This window comes from Ipomoea nil, unplaced genomic scaffold, assembly GCF_001879475.1.
Source record: "Ipomoea nil cultivar Tokyo-kokei standard unplaced genomic scaffold, Asagao_1.1 scaffold2921, whole genome shotgun sequence".
NCBI classification, from domain to species: Eukaryota; Viridiplantae; Streptophyta; class Magnoliopsida; order Solanales; family Convolvulaceae; genus Ipomoea; species Ipomoea nil.
The window spans coordinates 3,414,349-3,438,103 of record NW_017619349.1 but is presented as its reverse complement, the minus strand read 5'-3'; the positions used below and the strand labels follow the sequence as shown (position 1 = coordinate 3,438,103).

General features: G+C 34.6%; 4 protein-coding genes across 4 annotated transcripts; 2 read left to right on the top strand and 2 right to left on the bottom strand.

Annotated features, from left to right (window-relative positions):
• Nucleotides 1-4,424: 4,424 nt before the first annotated feature.
• On the bottom strand, nt 4,425-5,320 carry LOC109161067 (18.1 kDa class I heat shock protein-like). The gene has a single exon (XM_019309378.1). The coding sequence runs from the start codon at nt 5,067-5,069 to the stop codon at nt 4,587-4,589; it is 483 nt and encodes a 160-aa protein (XP_019164923.1). The 5' UTR covers nt 5,070-5,320; the 3' UTR covers nt 4,425-4,586.
• Nucleotides 5,321-12,518: 7,198 nt separating this feature from the next.
• Nucleotides 12,519-16,045, top strand: LOC109161064 (probable protein phosphatase 2C 15). Its single transcript, XM_019309376.1, has 7 exons — nt 12,519-13,596; nt 13,954-14,125; nt 14,227-14,380; nt 14,459-14,630; nt 14,887-15,012; nt 15,133-15,356; nt 15,642-16,045. The coding sequence occupies exons 1-7, from the start codon at nt 13,384-13,386 to the stop codon at nt 15,859-15,861; spliced, it is 1,281 nt and encodes a 426-aa protein (XP_019164921.1). The 5' UTR covers nt 12,519-13,383; the 3' UTR covers nt 15,862-16,045.
• Nucleotides 16,046-16,727: 682 nt separating this feature from the next.
• On the bottom strand, nt 16,728-18,860 carry LOC109160829. The gene is made up of 2 exons (XM_019309073.1): nt 18,333-18,860; nt 16,728-17,396 (listed from the first exon to the last, which is right to left on the bottom strand). Exons 1-2 carry the CDS (start codon nt 18,858-18,860, stop codon nt 16,746-16,748), a joined length of 1,179 nt encoding a protein of 392 aa, XP_019164618.1. The 3' UTR covers nt 16,728-16,745.
• Nucleotides 18,861-21,686: 2,826 nt separating this feature from the next.
• On the top strand, nt 21,687-22,187 carry LOC109160828. The gene has a single exon (XM_019309072.1). The coding sequence runs from the start codon at nt 21,687-21,689 to the stop codon at nt 22,185-22,187; it is 501 nt and encodes a 166-aa protein (XP_019164617.1).
• The last annotated feature ends 1,568 nt before the right edge of the window (nt 22,188-23,755 follow it).

The following is a 23,755-nucleotide window of genomic DNA, read 5'->3' as shown; positions in this document are numbered from 1 at the left end:
TTTGTAGTTCCAAAACACAACCACTATCCTTTTCCAATCATGTTTCAGCAATCAGTTAATGGACATTGCCAAAGTAACACAGAAAAGAAGAGATAACAAAACGCCCTTTTAAAAAAAAATCATTGATTTGAACTGTTGATCTAGATTTGATCAACGGCTCAGATCAACTCCATCTCACATAAAAACTAATGACAAATCTTTGTCATAAAAAATAAGTAATCAATAACTATGATTAAAAGTCAACACCTAAATTCATGCTAATAATAAACCATTCAATTCCCATAAATCTCAATTAAATTAAAGCGCAAATCAATCTAAACAAAATCTTAAACTTCCACCCAAATAGGTAAGTCAACATAAAATCGGGGTTTTATATTATTAAATCTTTTCATTTAAATAATAAATTATTGTTATTATTATTACATATAAGAAAATATGATTGTTTTATTAATGTTTAGTACCCAAATAGATAGGTCAACATAAAATAAGAGTTTTTGCAATACTGTCTTACTTGGGTAGTTCCACATTTGTATCAAATTATAACATTTCTATAAATGTTACCTTAATTTGCTAATTTAAGTTCTTTTTATTGTCAATTTCTTAGTTGGCCAAATGGTTAACAATTACCAAGAAGTATACCTTTTTCTTGTGGTTGCACATGAGATTGTTGTTCATGTCAACAACATATTGAAAATAGTTATTAGACTTGTGGAATTGCTCTACTAATGGTTGTGTTGGAAAAATTATTATTGGAACCACCCTCAACTTGGTAATCGATCTAGATGTTTGACTAGACTAATAACAGAAAGATGTTTAAGACAAGGTGGGAGAAGCAGACGAGTTGGTAGTAGATCGACCACCTACGTTCAAACATATCCAACGGTCAAGATGATGTAAGAGTTAGTAACGTTAAATGTATCTTTTGCTAATGCTATATCAAAGATAATCGTGGAAGGCACGAAGGGAGAGAACACGTTTAGTTATCTCATTTGCCACAATTTGTATACTATAATCTTAGAATAGCAAGTATAAATATTATTTTTATATGTAGACTAGCGATCGATTAAAATACATTCTATTCTAAACTTTGAGAGATACAAGTTACTCAAAGTCTTCAATTCATCATCTTCTTCATTACAAGTGCTACATTGCTTTCCTATCTTTACCACGAACTTAAACACAGCCTATGCTTTCATGTTAGGATCATAGTGTTAGTATTTTCACTAGCTTAGCATGTTGAACATTAGAAAACACAAGGTTTCAATTATGTGAGGCACTTTAGGGGTAGTGATAGGGTGTTAAATTTGTGTTTATACAAGATATTTTTATTGTTTACATGCTGCAAATATAATGCATATTCAAGAAAATGCACTGCTGAAAATGTTTGATTTTTGACCAATTAACATAAAGTGGTCTGAAATTGTTAATTTCGGTTTGAAATCTCGGTTTCAACCACTTGAAATATCTGTAAATAATTTTTTTTTAAGTCTCTTTTTTCTTTTTTTTTTTTTAGGTGAAGAGGTCACGATGAAAACCTGCTACCACAATTTGAGTGAGTGCTGCACTCCAAGAGGGTGCTACCACTACCCAAGTGAATGCTACTCTCCAAGAAGGTGTTGGCAAGAAATCAAGAATCAACTCGTGACCTTAAAATACGAAAATTATGCACAATCTATTTAAACACTGAAAAAATGCCTATTTCCTCTTTATAAAAGTGGTATCAATAACACAAAAGTAATGCGTAAGAATACTCTAATTAAATTGCACAAAAGTTTATTTCCAAAAAAAAAAAAAAATGGCACAAAAGTTATACACTAACACGCAACGTGACCTCATCAATTTGTTGTACGGATTGGTCAAACAAAGTTTACGTATAACTATTCACTAATGTTACAAAGGTCAACAACGTAAGCGATAAAATATTTTTGGACCAATCACGTTTAGTCTGTCTCTTTGACTTTTTACCTTTTTTTTTTTTTTTTTTTTTTTTGACGTGGATAGATTATTACATTGACAATCACAAATTCTATTAGGCAAACTTGTTAAAAATGCTTACGGAGTTTCCACTTACAGCGGAGTTTTAACTCATTAAATAGCATTTCTAAGAATGGGCTCTTAATGTTTTTTTTTGTTTTGTTTTTTTTTCTTTTTTACTCCTGAAAAATTATTCTTGAAAATTAGTTATTCCCTTAAAAAAAAGAATAAATCTTGTTATGGACCCAAACAACTATTGGTAAATTTTTAAGAATGAGTTAATGCCACATGAAGTCCTCCGAATATAGTAGTTTTGTCACGTTTAGTCCTAAATTTTTAAATTGACCATCTGTGGTCATTCGACTTTTAAATTTAACCATTCATGGTCCGAGTTAACCACCCATGGTCCTTCAACTTTCGAAATTTAACCATCCGCGGTCCTCTTGAAAGGACCATGGTTGGTTAAAATTTAATAGTTAAAGGACCATGGGTGGTTAACTTGGACCATAAATGGTTAAATTTAAAAGTCGAAGGACCACAGATGGTCAATTTTAAATTTTAGGACTAAACGTGACAAAATCACTATATTCGAAGGACCTCAGATGGTATTAACTCTTTTAAGAATAGTTTACTTTTATTTAGGGGTGCGCAAAAATTTTGATAAATTTTCAGTTAATCGGCCGAATCAATAAAATTTGATTAACTGTTTTTTAACCGAACTTTTTCGGTTTGATTAATGGTTAAAAGTTTTTAAAAATTTCGGTTAACAATTAATTCGGTTTGAAATTTTGGTTACCCGAAACATCGATTAAAACGGTTCGATTAACCGATTCAACACCCCTATTTTTATTAATGTTTAATTTGTTTTTAATTAGTAGTTTATATGTGTTATGTATTAATGTCTAATATGTTTTCAATTAATATATGCCTAATAGGTCCCATTTATTATAAGTTGAGGTCTCCAACTTGGACCAAACATATTTAATTACCAATACTCCTAGGCATTATAAGCGTGAGAGATCTATCGGGACAAATGATAAGAATTCACAAAAAAATTAAATCTATTAAAGAAATTTTGTTACTCCTAAAATCTCTTATTTAAAGTGTGTTTAAAACCCTAAAAAATTATTTTTTGAATTTCTAGTGTTTGAAAAGGGAGAAAATATTAAAGTCATTGGAAAATTATTTTCGCTCAAAGAAAAATTAAGCCAATTGTTTAAGTGCGGTGATCATAGCTAGGCTTTCTCTAGACCAACTTTAAGTAAGATCAATCGTTATGCGTTGGACCCGTGTCCAGCCTGCTTGCTGGACACGGGTAACAGTGCCGTCAGGCACTGTTATCTTCTTCTTTTTTTTTTCTTTTTTTTTTTTTTTTAATTTCAGACCGCTTCATTGTAAGAGTATATGTTCATAATTTTATTACTATATGTTAATAACTATACATTCATAACTCCATAACTGTACGTTCATAACTCTATAACTGTACATTCATAACTCTATAACTGTACATTCATAACTCCATAACTGTACATTCATAACTCCATAATTGTACATTCATAATTTTCGTAGCTCTATGTTCACAATTTTAGAGCTCTATGTTCATAATTTTATCACTATATGTTCATAATTGTAAGTTCATAATGTTAGAGCTCTTTGTTCATAATTCGATCAATAAATGTACATTCATAATTCCATACTGTAGATTCATAATCTCATAACTGTAGATTCATAACTCCATAACTGTAGATTCATAACTCTATAACTGTACATTCATAACTCCATAACTGTACATTCATAATCTTCGAAGCTCTATATTCACAATTTTAAAGCTCCATGGTCATAATTTTATCATTATATATGTTCATAATTGTAAGTTCATAATGTTAGAGCTCTGTGTTCATAATTTCATAATTGCATAATTGTATATTCATAACGACATAACTGTACATTCATAACGGCATAACTGTACATTCATAATCCAAAAAAAAAATAATGCCGTTAACGTCGTTAACAGCAAAACGCGCGCGATTTTTTTTTTTAACTAAATGACGCTTTTTTTAAAAAAAACGACGTCGTTTTGGGCCCGTGTCCACATTGAAATGTGGACACGGGTCCAGGGCATAATTTGCCAAGTAAGATATAACCTTTTTTCTCCTTCATATATCCTCATGTAGTTCATGGCCTCTTGCTTCATATGTTCATAGTCCAAGTTAATTACCCATGGTCCTTTAACTTGTAGTCCTTTTAGAAGGACTATGATTAATTAAAATTAAATTTAATAGTTAAAGAATCATGGTTAACTTAAACCACAAATAATAATAATTTAAAAGTCAAAATACCACATATAATCAATTTAAAAGTTTAAAATTAAACGTGAAAAATTTACTATACTCAAAAGATTCTAAATGGTATATATTGGCCCTTTCAACCTATATAGAATACTCTAAACATAAACAAAATTACAAAAACACTCATTTTATTCACTTCAAACCATACATTGATACAAAGTTACAAACCATACAGCACACAAAGGCGAATTCATACTTTCAGTACTGTAATATTATGCATAAACACGGGGAATATAATATATACGCATTATTATTATATATTATCTAACTGGAGATTTCAATGGACTTCACTTCAGGCTTCTTCACTTCGATCTTCGGAACAGTAATAGTAAGCACTCCGTTCTCCATTGACGCCTTTATCTCATCCATCTTCACGTTCTCCGGCAACCTGAACCGCCGCATAAACTTGCCGCTGCTGCGCTCCATTCGATGCCACCTGTCGTTCTTCTCCTCCTTCTCCACCTTCCTCTCCCCGCTGATCTGAAGAATGCGATCGTCTTCCACCTCAACCTTCACTTCCTCCTTCTTCAGCCCGGGGACTTCCGCCTTGAACACGTGAGCCTCCGGCGTCTCCTTCCAGTCCACGCGCGTGTTGACGAACGCCGACGTCTCGCCGGAAGCGGAAATTAACGGGAAGGACGAGAATTCGCGGAACGGATCCCACACGTCGAGAGAGACGGGATCGCCGGAAACGACGTGGTCGTTTTCGTTTCTCCGGCCGCCGAAGAGTCTTCGAATCAGCGACATTTTCTTCAGTGATATTGATTGACTGTTTGTATGTATGCGTCGGAAAAGCTTATTGTCGTCGGTAATGGCTCGATCGGTCTGGTTTGGAATTGGGAGGAAGGGACCTAGTCGGTATTTATATGTTAGTGGTGAACTTTCTGGTACTTTCAGCGATCATCTTCGCGTTTCGCTTAGCCAATTAAATTCATCCCCGCCAAGATCAACAGTCCAGATTATTCCAGGCGCTGGCAGTGGTTTCTCGAACATGCCAGAGGAATATAATTCTTATACTCTCATTTGTTATTCTATTTTTTTTACTATTTATTTATTGAAGGGTTAAATAGTTGATTTAAACAAAACAAAAAAAAAAAAAAAAAAAAAAAGTAGGTAATTATTTTTTCTTTCACTTTTCTTTATATATCATTTTTCATTCATACGGCCATACAATAAATTTTACTGTGGACTATGGTTCAAAAATGATGCCTAAAAGAAATGACACTCATTTCATCCAATTAATTTTATTTTTATGATTACATATGCGATTTCATTTTATATACATGGAAGTTTATTACATAACAACTAAAATATTATTTTGATTCAATTGTAGTTTCATTTTATATATATTGTAGTTTCATTACAGAACAACTAAAGTATTATTTTGATTCAATTATCATTTCATTTGACAATATGCACTCAATATATGATATCTGTTTTTGAATTTTATTTATACACATTGTAGTATAATTCTAATTCAATTGCGATTTCAATTTTATTGGACAATGTACACTCAAATATGTGAACATTGTAGATTCATTACAGCACAACTAAAGTACGGAGTATCATTTAGCAATATACACTAAACTCAATATGTGAAACATGTTATTCAATTGCTTTTTATACATACTGTAGTTTCAGCACAAGTAAAATATCATTCTAATTCAATTACCGTTTTATTTGACAATATAGATTCAATGCGTGAGATATATTACTTAATTTTATTTTAGATATACTATAATTTCATTTTATTACGAGCATATATCATATATACAAGATTAATTAAGCATAGAAATCGTCATCTTTTTGTTTGTTTTTTGTTTTTTTACTTAAAAAAAGTGACATTTTTAGACCATGATCATAACGGCGAATTATTATTTTGACATGGGTTTATCTTGTAAAGTGGACCAAGATCTGAAAGTACACAATTTATATAATAAATGTTCACAATTGTTAATAAAAAAATGTTCACAATTTACATACTGAATATTTACAATTTTATTTATATACTTAATGTTCACATTTATATATTGAATGTTCAAATTTACATACTGAATATTTACAGTTTACATACTAAATATTTACAATTTACATACTGAATATTTACAATTTAAATAATGAACATTCAGTATATGAATTGTGTATTTTAGACTTGAGTCTACATTGACATAACTATTGTATCATAACTATGTAGACCGTATAACAATTGGCATCCATCCAACTAGGCCCAGGTCCAGGCCAGGCCCAATTTATTTGCTATTCATAAATGAGCTACAATCTAATGGGATAGCGGCCTGACATTGCCAAAGTGAAATTTAATTTTATCATTTCATGGAATTTGATTATGCAAATTTGAACAATTGCACCCACTATAGTATTGCTTGGGCTATATATATATATAGAGAGGAGAATGGAATTATGTAGGAAATGAATTGCAATTAAATTTTGAAAGTTGAAGGATTATGAGTGGTTAACTTGTACCGTGTATGGTAACAATTTGAAAGTTAAAGGTTCACATGTGGTCAATTTGAAAGTTTAGGAGACAAAACTAGTATTTTCAGAGAACCCCGTATTACATTAACTCTTTTTAGTTAATTGTGTTTTTAATTAGGGAATGAGAATTTTAATTGAATGAATATAATCAAATCCCATAATTGTATTTTAAAAAGTTATCAATCAAACACTAACTATGATTTTGATTCTCACTCCTAATGTATAAATTCATGAACCAAACACGCCCTTAGATGTGAACAACACAAGGGTCGATGATATCTGGGACATCAAATCATAATTCTGGATAATTACCAACCAAATTAATCAAATTAATTTTTGTTAATTTGACAACCCAAAGATTGCAACACTGAGTGGATGGCCTTGGCTGATTGGTGTCTAATTGTTTTTTTTTTTTTTTTTTTTAACAAATACAAGAAGCTAATATTTATTAAGTACAAATACAAAATATATAACAAAGATAATTGGAAGAGTTGTCAAATCATTCCAAACAATCATACATAAAACGGACTATTTAGTAACAGAATTATGAGCTGTCCGATTCGCTGATCGTTGTGTCTAATTGCCTAATGTTTGATTGTTGCATGATGGGTAGCAAACAAGCTAAGCTGTAGGGTCAAATCAAGGTGTACCCTAACTGCCTACTGTTGAGAGTTATCAAGATCAACTGTTGTTTTAGTAAATGTATGTCCTTCAAATTATCATTTTTTGTTTGGTTGGAAAAATATAGAAATTGTGTTTTTGATTGATCCAACATATCTGTCAGGTTTCCTCTAGATAACCTTTTCACAGGGCATGTGAACGCACTCCACTTCAGTTTACCTTTGTGATTTTAAATTGTCATCCGTAGTTTCTTCTAAAATATCTTCATTTTTCGCTCTCTAAAAATTGAATCATCAATTTTAACGGCCCCCACATTCCAACTTGATAGAGCATTTGAAAGGATGTATATTACAATCGCTCAACAGACATGGCCCGCTACCCCAATCTGACAGAGCATATATATTACGGTGGCTCAACAGACATGACCAAATGCAGGTGTGCACAGGGGATCTACCCACTTTGAGCGTAATCCCCACACTGCTGCCGAAGTTCGAACCTGACATCTTCTCCCAAATACTACTTAGTACTTATTGAACCATTGAGTTAAACTCGTGCGGACAATATCTTCTTTTTTCTTCTACTTTTTACTTTTGCATTTTCATCTATCAATTGTATTTTAATTTAGGTAAAATTCCAAAGAGATGAATTGAAATTACCCTCCCCTAACCCAACAGTTTAGAATAGTTAGTAAGATGTTGGACTGTTAATATAATTGTAAGGTTGAAAGTTTGAATCATATAAATGTTGTGTCATGTTAAAAAAAAATTGCATCAAGTTTTTTTCTTACTAAGAGTTAAAATTGTGAGTGTAACCCAAATCAAATCTGGATAAGTCTTAAAATAATAAAAACATTGAAAGCCATATGCAAAAAAAAAAAAAAAAAAAAAAAAAAAAAACCTCCTCTGATTCCTTACCAATGCTTCCATAACATTGAATCTATATATCAAACTTGGTAAAACATCTGGGAAGACTTCATCAAGCCTTTTCAAGACTTTTTTTTTTTTTTTTTTTTTTCACTTTATGAGTATTTTTTTAAAAATGAATTTCCTATTCACCCATTAATTATTTCAAATGTATAAATATACAAAATTTATCTTTTTATATAAGTGAACCTGAATTTATTTTAATCCTAAATAAGTCAGCAGTGGACCTTATTCAAAATAATGCTAAAAATAATTATCTATGTTTCAGATTTTTTTTAAAAAAAAAACAACGTTACGGTATAATCATGCAAATTTTATTTCATTGGGACCATATATGATAATTGATGGATTAATGATATTTTTATTATTTTGATTTTTTAAAAATCAAATTAGCAACTCATTACTCATTCAAAGAAGAATTATTTAAAAAAAAAAAAAAAAAAACAAGAAATTAAGAATAATCTGCAACACAAGGTACTAATTTCATGATGATGGTATCTCTTCTTTCTAAATGATTAGTTTCATGACTTCCAAAATTAGGAATCCAACTGGCAACGTTTCAATCACTGAGCTTTCAGTCTTTAAGTGTTGTTGGCTTTGAGTTATCATCTTATTAATTATTATTATTATTATTCCCCAATTATATAATAATAGTCTACTTGATAATTGTTATATTATCTACCGTAAAACAAATTTTAAAAAAAAAATATTTGTTGTGAAAAAAGAAACGGATCGAGTAATAAGTTGAACATGATTAATTTATTAAACGCTCCAACAAAAATACTTGTATGCATCAAAAACCCATGTCAATATATATATTTTTTTTTTTATAACAAAATAAGTAGTTTAATCAAGAATCACTTGTTGATATTTTGTAACAAATCAACCTTAAACTGCAACACATGCATGTCACAAGATAGTATAACTTTGGATTTATTGTGTTTTTACAGAATTTTCTATAGTGTCAATTGATAGGAAAATATTACATAGATTCTCACTTTTTACTCCTAATTTTTACTCACTCACACAAATGTTTGATATAGACACTTTTTATGGGAGTAAAAGACATTTTTGGTCCTAGACTTATAGTGGCTTGGACAATTTTAGTCCTTTATAAAAAAATTGTCATTTTATGGACAGAGTTATTGTGGCGAGGACATTTTTGGTCCTCCGTCTATATTTCTGTTAGATAACTGTATGAGAGAGGGGCAATTACGTCAATTTAGGCTATCTCCTTCTATCTATTATATCAATGTGTGTTTGGCGGCTTCGATTCTCCTTCTATCTATTTGATTAGTAACCTGTTTGGCGGCTTCGATTCTCCGGCAATTTCTTCGTACAACTGCAACTTGGACTCTCCGACTCCTTCGAATTATGACCGAGAAGAAAACAAAACAACATAGATATAATAGATAGAAGGAGATAGTCTAAATTGACGTAATTACCCCTCTCTCATACGGTTATCTAACAGAAATATAGACGGAGGACCAAAAATGTCCTCGCCACAATAACTCTGTCCATAAAATGGCAAATTTTTTTATAAAAGACTAAAATTGTCCAAGCCACTATAAATTTAGGACTAAAAATGTCTTTTACTCCTTTTTTATGGGATTCACATGATAAAAATATCCTATAATTGTTCTCAAAAGGTTAAATCCCCAACTCCAAGGGCTCTCACGCCCTGGCCTGACAAAACATTTAAGATGATGCAAATCATGATAACTCAGCTGAACACAGAGGCGGACCCCCCACGCCCAACCCGACAGAGCATCTGTGAGAAGGTAAATCATGGTAACTCAACTGAACACAGAGGCGGACCCCAGCTCGACAGAGCATCTAGGAGAAGGTAAATCATGGTAATTCAGCTGAACACAGAGGCGACCCTCACGCCCAGCCCGACAGAGCATCTGGGAAAATGTAAATCATGGTAACTCAGCTGAACACAGAGTCGGACCCCACCCCGGCTCAACAGAACATCTCTGGTAACTCAACTGAACATAGAGGCGGACCCCAGCCCGACAGAGCATTTGGGAGTAGGTAAATCATGGTAACTTAGCTGAACACAGAGGCGGACCCTCACACCCAGTCCGATAGAGCATCTGGAAAAATGTAAATCATGGTAACAGCTGAACACACCTCACTCACTATTGATAGTGAGACTCGATCCTGGGTCATTGTTCTCAAACTTCATCCATATAACCAACTAATCTGCCCATACAGACAAAAAATATCATATCATTGTTTGCCGCATCAAGGAGTAAAAGTGAAAGAGTAGAAGTTGAGACTACATATGTAGTATATCTCCAATTGATATCACATTATATTATTGATAGTAGTATATAATTGTGTCATATATTTATTTGTATTGAGTACTATTTGTTAAGATGCGAATGAACACTAGTGATACCAGTATCGGTTACAATCATATTTGATATACCTTATTAACATTATACATAGATTTTACAGCAAATATCAATTTTGGTCCCACAAGTATTAGCAAAATGATATATTTGGTCCACATGTTTAATTCTTATCAATTTTCATCCACGACTATTGTTTTAGTACCAATTTTCATCCACAACTATTGTTTTAGTGTCAAAATTCATCACGCCAGTCACCCCTTCGTTTAAGACATGTCGGAATATTAAATTATTAAGGGTAATTTCGTGCTTTTCAAATTAGGATTCATATTTGAGCATGAATAAAGGGATTTAAGCCCTAAGATCTATCTCAATTCACAGTTTTCCACCTCAAATTAATGTAGGATGAGGAGGAGAACTGCGAATTGGGATCAATCTTTGGGCTTAAATTCATTTATTTATGTCCAAATTGGAATATTAAGTTGAAAAGGACAAAAATACCCTTAAAATTTTTAGATTTCAGGATGTTTTAAATAGATGGGTGACCGACGTGATGAATTTTGGTACTAAAATAATAGTCGTGGATTAAAATTGGTACAAAAACAATAGTCGTGGATGAAAATTGGTAGGAATTAAACATGTGGACTAAAACCGTCATTTTGCTAATACTCGTGGGACTAAAATTGGTATTTGCTCTAGATTTTATTAATACAGATATTCACAATAGTCAAATTCTATTTACACCACCTATTTTACTATTTGCACCACCTACTTAGTAGGTCAAATAGCTTTATAGGTGGTGTAAATGTCAGCATTAAATATGGTCAAAGATTTTTATTTATTTATTTATTTTAATTACAAAAAAAAAAAAAAAAAAAAAAAAAAAAAAAAAACAACTCCATCTAGTCACCTTCTCCGGTGAGAAGGCAGCCCAGTGGGTTGCCTTCTCACCGGAGAAGGCAACCCAATGGGTTATTTAAAAAAAAAAAAAAAAAAAAAAAAGATCCGTCACCTTCTCCGGTGAGAAGGCGATGGACTGCCTTCTCACCGGAGAAGGCAAATGGGTTGTCTTCTCCGGCGAGAAGGCAACCTACTGGGCTGCCTTCTCACCGGAGAAGGCAGTCCAGTTGCCTTCTCCGGTGAGAAGGCAGTCCGTCGCCTTCTCACCGGAGAAGGCGATGGTGTATTCTTCGTTTTTTTTTTTTTTTTTTTTTTTTTTTTTTTTTTTTTAAGAATTAAATTTTGAACTCATAAATGCAGTTTTAATAGGGTGGTGCAAATAACATTTTGACCACCCATTAGGCTATTTGCACCACCCATATATTTATTACTTTTTTTGAATGCACCCATATATTTATTACAATTTATCACCTTTTTATATTTTCAATGATACTTTATACCATATTTGGTCAAAGGGAGTGCAAATAGCAACACCCATAAAAAATAATATACGTAATCTTACTTAATATTATGGACATCATAAAATTTCTCATATTTAAATTAATCATTTAACTTCAATTCTCCATATGAATGATTCTTCTATACCCTAATCATTCCTGTCTGCAATAATTATTACTAAATTCATGCAGCAATAAATACTTGACGCTCCTACTTACTCCCTAACTAAAATATTAATATGCCTTCATCAACAACTCAATTAATCATATGAATAAATTTAAGAACAATAACTCGAGATCGAGTCTGAACCTCAAATTCTCAATCATCATCTATAATTTAGTACAGTAATTTTGACGATTTGCCCATAATTGAAGCTTTGAAGTGGGTACTGGGTAGATGGGTGAAACCGTTACTCCATAGCTCTCTCTCACTGTCTCTCTTAAGTCAGCAAATTCACTTTACATTCTGTCTTCCAATTTAGAGCCCAAAAGCCAAGAAAAAGTTGAGTGAAAAAAGCCATTCAACTTCAAACTTCTCTTTTTTCTCTCATGGAATGGAATGTGCATTTTCACTCCTTGAAACATCCTTGTTTCCCCCGCCGGTGGCGCCCCTCGTGCTGTCTTTTGGGCATTTTCTTGTAAATTCATCACATCTGTTGTTTCTCTAGACTAGAATGTTTGTCGGCTTTCGTAATTTTTGTTTTTTGTTTTAATTAATGGGGCTTCCATGTTGCCTCATTACACTTCAATCCTCGTCATCAATCCGCGTTTTTCTTGTTGAACTACTCTCATTATTATTCTTTTAAGCTGAATGAATATCCCTGTTTTTTAAAAATTGGGAGTGAAATCCCAATTCGCTGTCACTATCAGATCTGCATTTTGGCTTTCTTTGCAAGGGGGGTAAATCATAAATGTCAACTTAGTACAACAGTGTTTCAATTATCCTCTGATTTCTTGCTTGATTTCTGTTTGGAGATTTTAAGGTTCTTTTGCTTGAGCTTTGATCACATTTCTGGGGGGGTTTTCTTGGTTTTCGAATCTGTAAGGTTAGTGTTTTGTTGACTTGTTGGTGTAAAGTTTGAAACTTTAGGGCTTTTTTGGGGGAATTCTGAGATAATCTTGGAATGGGTATGTGGAGAAATGTGAATTGGGTTGAATAGTGTTCAGGGCTTGATGATGGAAGTTCTGAGATGTAAAGATTGAAGGGCTCTTTTAGTGAAAAAATTGTGGTTTTGGGGATTTTGGTAGGGTTTGAGTGGGAGAAGAGATGGGGTCAAGGGAAGAGAGGCATAGGTATAATCATGATCTTGTCCCCTTAGCTGCTCTGATTAGTAGGGAGATGAGGAATGAGAAAATGGAAAAGCCAACTGTGAGGTATGGATGTGCTGCCCAGTCCAAAAAGGGGGAGGATTATTTCATGATGAAGACAGATTGCCAGAGAGTTCCCGGGAACCCTTCGTCGTCTTTCTCTGTGTTTGCGGTATGTGAAATCGTTGTCATTTCTGATTTTCTGTCATAATGTTCTACGATATCTTGCAGAATTCTATATTTGGAGCTTGGCAAGAACTTATAGTGTTATGCTTTATTGATCTCCTTCGCTTTCCCTAGTGTAATTACAAAGTTCTTGTTTTAGATTGAGTAGCGTTAGGGTTAGGATCAAAGCGTTTATCACTACGCCAAAAATCAACATTTCCAAAGGCACGGTGCTGGACTTGGCCCTTCAGGCCTCTGTCACCAATTCTCACCGTTTCTGGGATCTATTTAGGTATTGGGTCGATGAGAACATTGGACTATTTGCCATATATATGATGATTGTTTTCTTTTTATTAATTCTCAGATATTTGACGGGCACAATGGGAATGCAGCGGCTGTGTTTTCGAGGGACTATCTATTAGTTCATGTTTTAAGTGCCATTCCACGAGGGCTAGGCCGGGATGAGTGGCTTCAAGCTTTGCCTCGGGCACTTGTTGCTGGTTTTGTGAAAACCGATAAGGAGTTCCAGAGGAGAGGCATGAAATTTTTGTATTCTTTTCATTCAAATTTCCGTTTTATATACTCTATGTGTTCCAATAGAGCTACAATTATATGTGCTTATTATAACTCATTGCAGGCCAAACTTCTGGAACCACAGCGACCTTTGTAATAGTTGATGGTTGGACTGTGACAGTTGCATCTGTTGGAGATTCCCGCTGCATTTTAGACACTCAAGGAGGCGATGTTGCGATATTGACCGTAGATCATAGGCTCGAGGAAAATGCAGAGGAGTAAGTGCCTGTTTCTATGCCTTTCATTTGGCCACCCGTTTTTGGGCTAGACGTTCATGGCCTTTGTTTTGATTGCAGAAGGGAGCGCGTCACGGCTAGTGGGGGCGAAGTAGGGAGGCTAAGCATTTTCGGTGGTGCCGAGGTGGGTCCCCTTCGTTGTTGGCCGGGAGGGTTATGCCTTTCGAGATCAATCGGGGATATGGATGTCGGAGAATTCATTGTTCCAGTTCCATATGTTAAACAAGTGAAGGTAAACCACTTATTGTTAGGATCAAGCGCTTACCAGTTACCACTACACCAAAAGCTATAGCCAGTAGTAAAGGCGCAATTTTTTTTTTTTTATATCGCCACATTTTCGAGAGGCAGGGTGCTGGACTTGACCCTTCACCGGCATCTGCCCAACATTATTAATGTTTTCGTGATTTCTTCACCTTACCAATATCCCGATTACATACACATTCGCAATTGACTTGGCTCCTAATATTTCTTATTTTCGAATTATAAAGCTATCAAATGTTGGCGGGAGGTTAATAATAGCATCTGATGGAATCTGGGATGCATTGTCTTCGGAGATGGCTGCTAAATCTTCTCGGGGATTGCCTGCTGAGCTTGCAGCTCGTCAAGTGGTCAAGGTATTTGAGTTCAATAATCGAGAATTCCAGTTTGTTTAGGACGATGTTTTATGATAAATAAACATAGTGTCATAGCGGGAAGTGGCTTATAACCGAAGATATCTTTCTGCATTCATCCAGGAAGCGTTGAGGACACGTGGTTTGAAGGACGACACGACCTGCATAGTAGTCGACATAATTCCCCCCGAAACCGTTGTGCAGCCTTCAATTACCCCCAAGAAGTATAATAAGCTTCAAGCACTATTATTTCGAAAGAAATCTGCTACTAAGCCTTCGAAAAAGCTGTCAGCTGTTGGTATAGTGGAGGAATTGTTCGAGGAGGGGTCTGCAATGCTCGCCGAAAGGTTAGTTTTATACGAGATTCGAACCCATGATCTTTAGCATGACTCTGATACCAAATTGAAGCATGTGCTCCATCTCAACTAAAAACTTAAGGGGATTGCACATTAATGGCTATATGGTCAACAGACGTAGTGATAAGCGTTTGATCCTAACAAGAGACAGGTGCTGGGGGAAACTGTTGGGCGGAGGCCGGTGAAGGGCCAAGTCCAGCACCCTGGTGGCAACACTTTCACGACGGGCCAATGAGAAAAACTTAACTCGTGTTTATGTCTCCCGGTTTTTGGCAGATTGGGGAGCGAAGATTCAAATGGTCCGTCGATGTCTGGTCTCTTCATTTGCGCGGTTTGCCAGGTCGACCTTGGTGCGAGCGAAGGCATATCGGTGCATGCTGGGGCCATCTTCTCCACGAGCTCGAAGCCATGGCAAGGTCCTTTCCTCTGCACGGACTGCCGCAACAAGAAGGATGCCATGGAAGGGAAACGCCCAAGTGGAGTTAAAGTTGCTTAACTCCATTGTCTCTGATGGATGGATGATCTGAATGGCTGTAATTGTTTCTCATGCTCACCCAGTTCTTAGGATTTAATTGTGTCACAACAAATGTATGTATCATTCCAGAAAATAATGTAAAAAAATGGGTTATCTCAATAAAGGAAAAGGGGAGCCTTTGTAGGTGGCTTTTTGTGATGGATTATCTTGGTAATTAGAATGATACTTTATTGTTGTTATAATGAACATGAGTTAATTACCGATTTGGTCTCTCGACTATGTTTTTTTTTTTTTTTTTTTTTTTTTTTTTTTTTTTTTTTTTTTATCTGAAATGGTCTGAACGGTTAGATATCCATTAACTCGTGATCAAATTGGTAATTTCACTATAGTCAAGGGACCATTTCAGTAATTAACTTTCGAAGAAAATGGTGCATGTGATGATCGAAATGGTCCCTTGACTATAGCAAAATTACAAATTTGATCCTGAGTTAACAAATATCTAACGATTAGGACCATTTCGGGTAAAAAAAGACATAGTTAGAGACTAAATTGAGAAATTTTGGAAGTCGAGGACCAGATTGGTGAAATCCTCATAGTTGAGGGACCAAATCGATAAATAACTCTAATGAACATATAGTGTGTATAAAATGAAACCGAATAGCAGAACTCATAGGTATATTATCAAATGAACTTGTAATAGAATTAAAATGAAACTTTAGTATTGCTATAACGAATTTATCATATGTATAAAACGAAATTGAAATCATATCAAGATTTCCCAATTGTACTTATTATATGTATAAGAAAAATGATATCCTTCAAATTTCGAACCGTAATGGGTCAAGGCCAAGTCCAACCACTTCAACCGAGACTGAATACTAGACCACTCGTATCCAACCCATCAACTAATTGGATCCAAACAATTTTGGTCCAAACCTAAGCAATGGTTGCAAAGTGGAAGGATGAAACTTTCTCCCAAAAAGAAAACAAACATTATTTGTCACCCCACCATTATTATTATAACTACACTTCTCTCCAAACCTCACTCCATCCAAAAACTCCTCCGTCACATCTCTCCCCACAAAGGTCGCCGGGTGCGAGCCGCCGGCGGACCAGTCCGCCCACGTAACGCTGCGGTTGGCCGTCAGATGGGGACAAACAACGTTAGCAAGCGTCGGCAAATAATGCTCGTCCATGTAACACGGCGGCGCGCAGTGTTGTCGGAAGACCGGATAGTAAACGACGTCGGACACGATCTGGAGTGCCAGCCGGCGATTGGCTTCGAACCATTGGGACCCCTTTCGCCAGTCGGAGAGGGCGACGGTTGGGTACATTCGCTTGTTGTATCTGCCGCGGCCCATTTTCCGGGGATCGTCGAAGAGTCCGAGGAAGCTCTTTTCGGAGTTTACGAGGTAGGTGTAGATGAAGGAGAAGTTGAAGAGAGGAATGCATGTTTCTGAGAGTAACACAAATCTTTCGTTGGAGGCGTCGAGAAGTGCGTTGGCTAGGAGTCGTCTTTCCGCGTCTATCATGCTCGCTCTTCCCCATTGCACTGCCTGCCCACATCTCACAAATGTTAGAAATGTATAATTAGATCTGTCAAAATGGACTTAGCCTGTTAAATTAATCAGTCAAAACAGGCTTAGCTTGTCAAGTTAATCAGTCTCGTCATGTCAAAAAGGCGTGGCGGGCTTTAAATTTTATGGTCAGTATTTTGATGAACTTTTTTGTTCGTTCTTGCCAAAAGGACGATTTTTTGGCGGGGACGGCTTGACAAAATCGGTCTATTTTAGGTAATGTCAAAAAAAAAACACTAAGAGCCTTGACTTGGGTGTTCGATATATTTATTTATTTTTTAGGGTTATTCGCCAAAACGACGTTGTTTTGGCGAATAACCCTTAAAAAAAAAAAAAAAAAAAAAAAAAAAAAAAAAGTTCAGCCACCAACAGCAGAGGAAGCCGATTCTGGCATTCTTCTACGCTGCCAGTAGGCGCGATTTTTACAACAGTGATTTTAGGTCCGTATTATGACGGGCTTTTTAGCCTGCGCTCGTCATATGGTGGGCTTTGGCGAGCCCGTCTCACTGGCCCATTTCGACAACTCTACGTATAATATTCTCCCAAACCTCAAGGGCTCTCCACATCCCGGTTCGACAGGGCATTTGGAAATATGTAAATCATGGTGACTCAATGGTTAAGCAGACGGGGCCAAATGCCGGTGCGCACAAAAAAATCTGCTCACTTTAGGCATAAACCCAACACTATTACTGCCCCCGCGATTGGAACCTTGATATCTTCTTTCAAATATTGCTTATGAACCATTGAGCTAAACCGTGTGGGCAATATGGATGTATTATTATACTTAAATGGTCCAAAAGTGGAAAACATTTATTTTAAAATCTTCTTCATTTACCAATTAGAAAAGATAGGCTATTTGGAGCAAAGTAAAAACAGGAGAACAGTAATATATAAAGATTAGAGCAAATTAGAAACCTTGCTGGGTATTCTACGTTTGTAGAACACAGAAGATTGAGGAGGCTCATTATAGGTAAACTGGGGAGAAACATGCAAATAAATGGAGAACAGCCCTTCATGTCCTCTAAAGAACATTTCCCAGAGAGGTGCCAGAGGCAAACTTCCTCTTGCCAAGAACATAAAGGCCACCTTTGCCGTCCGATTAAACGGATACTCCGCGATACGAGGCGCCATCGAAGCCCTCCACAGCAGCTCTTGGTCGCTCATGGAGTGCCAAACATCCTTGGGAGACACCCAATCCTTAAACTCATCAACACCAGCATTATGGGATGATGATGATGATGATGAAGGTGAAGAGGTAGCAGAAGTGCAGGAGGAGTTGTTGGGTGGGAGAGGAGGGAAGTATATGTCTTCATAAACTATGATGTTCTTGTACTTGTCATTGATGAACATTCCAAGAATCACAACAAAGAAAGATAAGGACAGCCAGAAGATGATTGTGGTAGTGATTTGGAAGGTGGAGAGTTCCTTGGCAAAGATGCCCATTTTTGGGATTTTTTTCTATCACTCTTGTAATGTTTTTGCAGTTAAGGCCTTGCCCTGTTTTTATAGTGAGGGAAGTTACACCATGGACACCTTGCATCGTGGACTCTAGTCCAAAATAACATATTAAGGGAAATTATTATTTTGGCCCTTCAATTGTTTTCCAACTGTTAATGTAGTCTCTAGTTTTCAATTTCAACTAATTTGATCTCCGAATTGTTTAAAATTTCGTCAATTAAACATTTCGATGACCAAATTGACGAAATTTTAAAAATGGAGAAATTACCATTTTGATCCACTGGAAATATTTAATTGACGAAATTTTATACAATTCGATGATCAAATTAGTTGAAATTGAAAACTAAGGACTACATTGACAGTTGGGAAATAATTGAGGGACCAAAATGGTGATTTTCCCAACATATTGGCCCTGTTTGGTAAAAAATTGACCTATAGGCCAATTTTAACTTATTTGATCACTATTAATTGTTTGATTTAGTTAAAATATCAATATAAATGTTCGGTTAATTAGCTTTTTGCAACTCCAAAAGGCTAAAATTAAAAAAAGCTACTCCTAGCAACTTTTTCAATTAGCTTTTTGAGAAAAGAAATTATACCAAACAGCTATCGGCAAACAGCTAATTTACCAAACACTTTTCTACAATCAGCTAATGTTATCAACTATTTATACTCTCTAATTAACACAATTAACTAACAGCAAATAGCTATCAGCTAACAGCCATTTTACCAAACAGGGCCATTATGTTTTATGTAGTGCTTGTAATTAAATAAATTGAAGGCTCATAATATGTTAACTATAGACACATAACATGTTAACTGTACACACACATAATATGCATTTAACATAATATGTGCACTCAATTTATTTACAAACACATAATTTATTAACTGAAAACATATAATATGTTAACTGCAAACACATAATTTTTGAACAATGCAAAGTCGACTCTTATTCATGGTATAACAATTGTTATTGTGATGAAGAGAAGCATTGTGAATGCTGCATGGGACATGATGGGAATGGAAGGAGAAACACATGGAAATGTGTTGGTAGGGGAGAAAATGTGAAATGAGAGAAAGGGGGAGGTATATATGCATGGTTGTAGCCTGTTTTTGTTAAAGTGAAACTGGAATCATGGCCAGAAAAGAGAATTTCACATTCTATTCAATTGTATGTAGAAAATTATTGTTTAAGAATGCAAAGACATATGAATTTTCATCGATAGTTGAGGTAGGATGCATCAATTAGTATGAAAATAGTTAGTAACGTAGCAGAATGCAGGGTTAGGGCCGAGCTTCGGGGCTAAATCTATATAGCAATAATTGAGAGATTAAAATTAAAGTTCAATTTTTTTTATATATATATTTAAATAACATATAACATTATACCAGAGTTTGTGCAAACGATTAAGTTTAAAAGACCCTTTCTTTTATAAAAAGGCAGAAAACTTGTGTTTCCATGTTTGCTAAATGACATGGAGCACAAAACCTCATCTCATCTAATAAATGAGGCACATATGTAGTAATAATGAAAAGAATGGTATATAATCACCCGTTAGTTCATGGTTGGTAAATTGTAGAAAGGACACATGATCGAGTGCTATCTGTCACTATATGCGGGAGTTTTACTAATATAATAGATTTCTTGTGGGCACCAGACACAGATCTTTTCACTTTTCACTATTTTGTTAGACTGAAATGTGAGAGTTTAGGATGTGAGAAATTTTCAATTTGGCAAGAATAGTGTATAATCATAACACATAATTTTTCAATCCATTTTAGCTCACTCAAATATCATTAACATAACAGTTGATGCCGATGGTTGTCGCCTATCATATTGACATACCATCCGGATATGTATTATTTGGATAATATATATAATGTTTAACTATTTCAATTTTGATATTCAAATTCAAATAACATAACAATTATATTTTATTTCAAGTGGTTTCAAAAAAAAAAATTATTTCAAGTTGAATTTTTAATTTATCTAAAATTTTAATATTGTAAATAATATAATTTTGGATGCCAACATGAAGTTCAAAGTTAGTTTACAAATTACATATTTTTCGATCCGAAGAAAGGGTCAACCCAAACGCGGATCTAATAGTTTCTGACAGTGTGTTTTCTCAGCAAAGGGACATAACTTCATGAGCAAATCTCTAAATTAATTCTGAATGTTATCTCCTATATCTCCCAAAGACCAATCGTCAACTAGATTTAATAGTGACGATAATCAAAAGCAATAATTTAAATGTAACAGTAATAACAGGTAGAAACACATGCAATTGCAAACTCAATCAAATGGCCGGCATACATTTTAGAATTAATGCTTAGAGTTCAAATGAGATTGATCTCTATTAATGGGGCTAACAACAAGCTAGCTGGATGACACATTATATGATAGATAACTAAATTTGATAAAACTATAAAATTCGAGACAAAGCTGTAACGAAATTATTTATTGATAATTAAATTCAAATAAAAATCACAAGAATTTGAACATGGGCAAAGGAATACTATTCCTCTAAGAAACCATTTCAGAAATTTTGAAATTCTTTATAAATCTGCAGAATTTGAACATGGGCTTCAACGGCTACTTCAAGAGGCTCCCTCCCCCCACAAAATGTCCAAAAGTGCCACCGACTCTCCAAGCTTTTCCAGCCTAGCTCCCCACATGTAACCCTAATTTCTCTGCACTTTTTAACCCAATAAAATGCCCAACCAAATCCCACACTCTATCCAAGAACTCAAAATCCCCAATACCCACAAAAGTTTGGGGGATTTTGAGCTCTCTAGCAAAGAAAAATGCCCAAGAAAAGGTCATCCCCATACTCACCAATTATGCAGAAAGTTGCAGGTCTGCTAAACATGTCCCTTTTCCTAGCCAAGATGAGGAGACCCATCATCGCAAGACTCAAACTTTCCTTGAAAAATTCAAGGAAACTGAAGAGGATAAAGCTCAACAAGCACTACAACTATGGGTACATTCAAGAATATGAGTATTCACCTTCAAACACACCACTCATTCAGCTCAATTATTACCCCAGGATGTCACTAAAGAAGCAGGATCCCATGTTCTTCATCTCAAGGTGTTTGGGTGGTCTGGTGAGAGGGGAAAGAGAAGACGAAAACCGCCCGGTTTTCGACTCGGGATTAATGGAGGCATTGCCGGATTCCGGTGGGGATGAAGATAACTCCATTGATGAGAGGGCAGAGGAGTTTATTGAGAGGTTTTATGAGGAGATGAGATTGCAGAGACAAGAATCAGTTATAATGAAGCAGTTTGATGCAATGGTGGATGCTTGATTGATTAATTCATTGTGACAAAAATTTGTTTTTTTTTCTTCTTAATTTGGTTCCATGTTTTTCCCCTGCACAGGTTTGGCAATTTAAGGTTTATTAAGTCAAGAGTTGTTTCAAATTTATTATTCTTTTGTTTTGTCTCCTATATATCCTAAGGAAATTTTAAAAGTTCAATGCTTTCAAATTTTGCAAAAAGGTAGCTTTGTGCATATATATTTATATAATTTTTCCCGAAAAAATTAAACAAAGTGCAACTAGATCTGAGTAATTAACAAGTTGCAATCCTACGTATGTATATCAAAATCTTTGGAGATACACTTTGAAGACTCAATCACTGGGAAAACTTTTAATGTTGGTTTCTCTTAGTTTGGAGAAACGATCACATTGCCGTTGTCGAGATTCAAACATTTATTTCTTCTCTTATACACTACCTATTAAACCAGTAAGTTAAATCTATGCAAACAATTTGACTTACTTAAATAGAGGTGCGCACTCACCTTTGCAAGAGAATGTTGGATGTCATATCTAAAATTTCTTCCACAAAATGACAATATTTTCTCACTTTTAAAATTAAAATAAATTCTATTTCCACATCATCAAATTTACAATTCATTTATTATTTTACCTAAATCCCTACAATATTCTCTCACTTTCAAAAAATAAAATAAATAAAATATTCAAAACAAATAAAATAAAAACAGTACAAAAGGTCGCCACAACCTTTTTGAGTTTGCAACCCATGTCATCATAAAAAAGAAATTTAAAATATTTTTATAAAAATCATATCATCTTGCAATGGGTATAATTTCAGAGCCTTGGATTGAATGATGATAAAATATATGCCATTGGAAATTTGAATTATAGGGTAGAATTGTATTTTAAAATTTACATTTAAGAATTTAAGGGTTATCAAAAAGAGATTTCACTCAGCTCCAATGAAGTTATGGTCGGAAAAAATTATTGGGTTGCTCTAAAAATGGATTTGAAAAAATTCATTTGCATCTGTATATGTTAGGAATGTGGATTCAATCCAATCCGATTCACTAATGGTGAATTGAATTGGATGTTGATCCAATCACAAATTTAAACTTAAAAAATAAAATAAATCATAATACAAGATTTTAAATATTCAAAAATTACAAGGTCATGAGTTCGAACAATCATTATTGTGTAGACCATGGTCCACACAAGTTGTGTGGACCATATTTTGTATACTGTAAAATAATGTACATTCAATACAAAAATAATGTATATTCAGTACAAAAATAATGTACATTGTATTCAAAGGATGTACATTGTTTTTGTACTGAGTGTATATTATATTGTATAATGTACACTCAGTACAAAAATGATGTACATTTAGTATATTAAAAATGTACTTTTTACTATGGTTCACATAACACTGTGTGGACCATGGTCCACACAATAATTTGCCGAGTTCGAATCCTTGCCTCTTTGGTTTGAGCTGATCAGCTATGGATAATCTAAACTGGGTTACTTCCATGTAATCCTTTACTGATTAGGGTCAAATGCGAGATTTATCAACAAACAAAAACGTTGTAAGGTTTCCA

Bases quoted from the DNA above. Each gene is read 5' to 3' on its own strand.
- LOC109160828 (XM_019309072.1), top strand. From the start codon at position 21,687: ATGCCCAAGAAAAGGTCATCCCCATACTCACCAATTATGCAGAAAGTT.
- LOC109160829 (XM_019309073.1), bottom strand. From the start codon at position 18,860: ATGGGCATCTTTGCCAAGGAACTCTCCACCTTCCAAATCACTACCACA. The intron at 17,397-18,332 runs GTTTCTAATTTG...AGATGTGGGCAG, and splicing joins AACGTAGAATACCCAGCAAG to GCAGTGCAATGGGGAAGAGC.
- LOC109161067 (XM_019309378.1), bottom strand. From the start codon at position 5,069: ATGTCGCTGATTCGAAGACTCTTCGGCGGCCGGAGAAACGAAAACGAC.
- LOC109161064 (XM_019309376.1), top strand. From the start codon at position 13,384: ATGGGGTCAAGGGAAGAGAGGCATAGGTATAATCATGATCTTGTCCCC. The intron at 14,631-14,886 runs GTAAACCACTTA...CGAATTATAAAG, and splicing joins CATATGTTAAACAAGTGAAG to CTATCAAATGTTGGCGGGAG. The intron at 15,013-15,132 runs GTATTTGAGTTC...GCATTCATCCAG, and splicing joins CAGCTCGTCAAGTGGTCAAG to GAAGCGTTGAGGACACGTGG.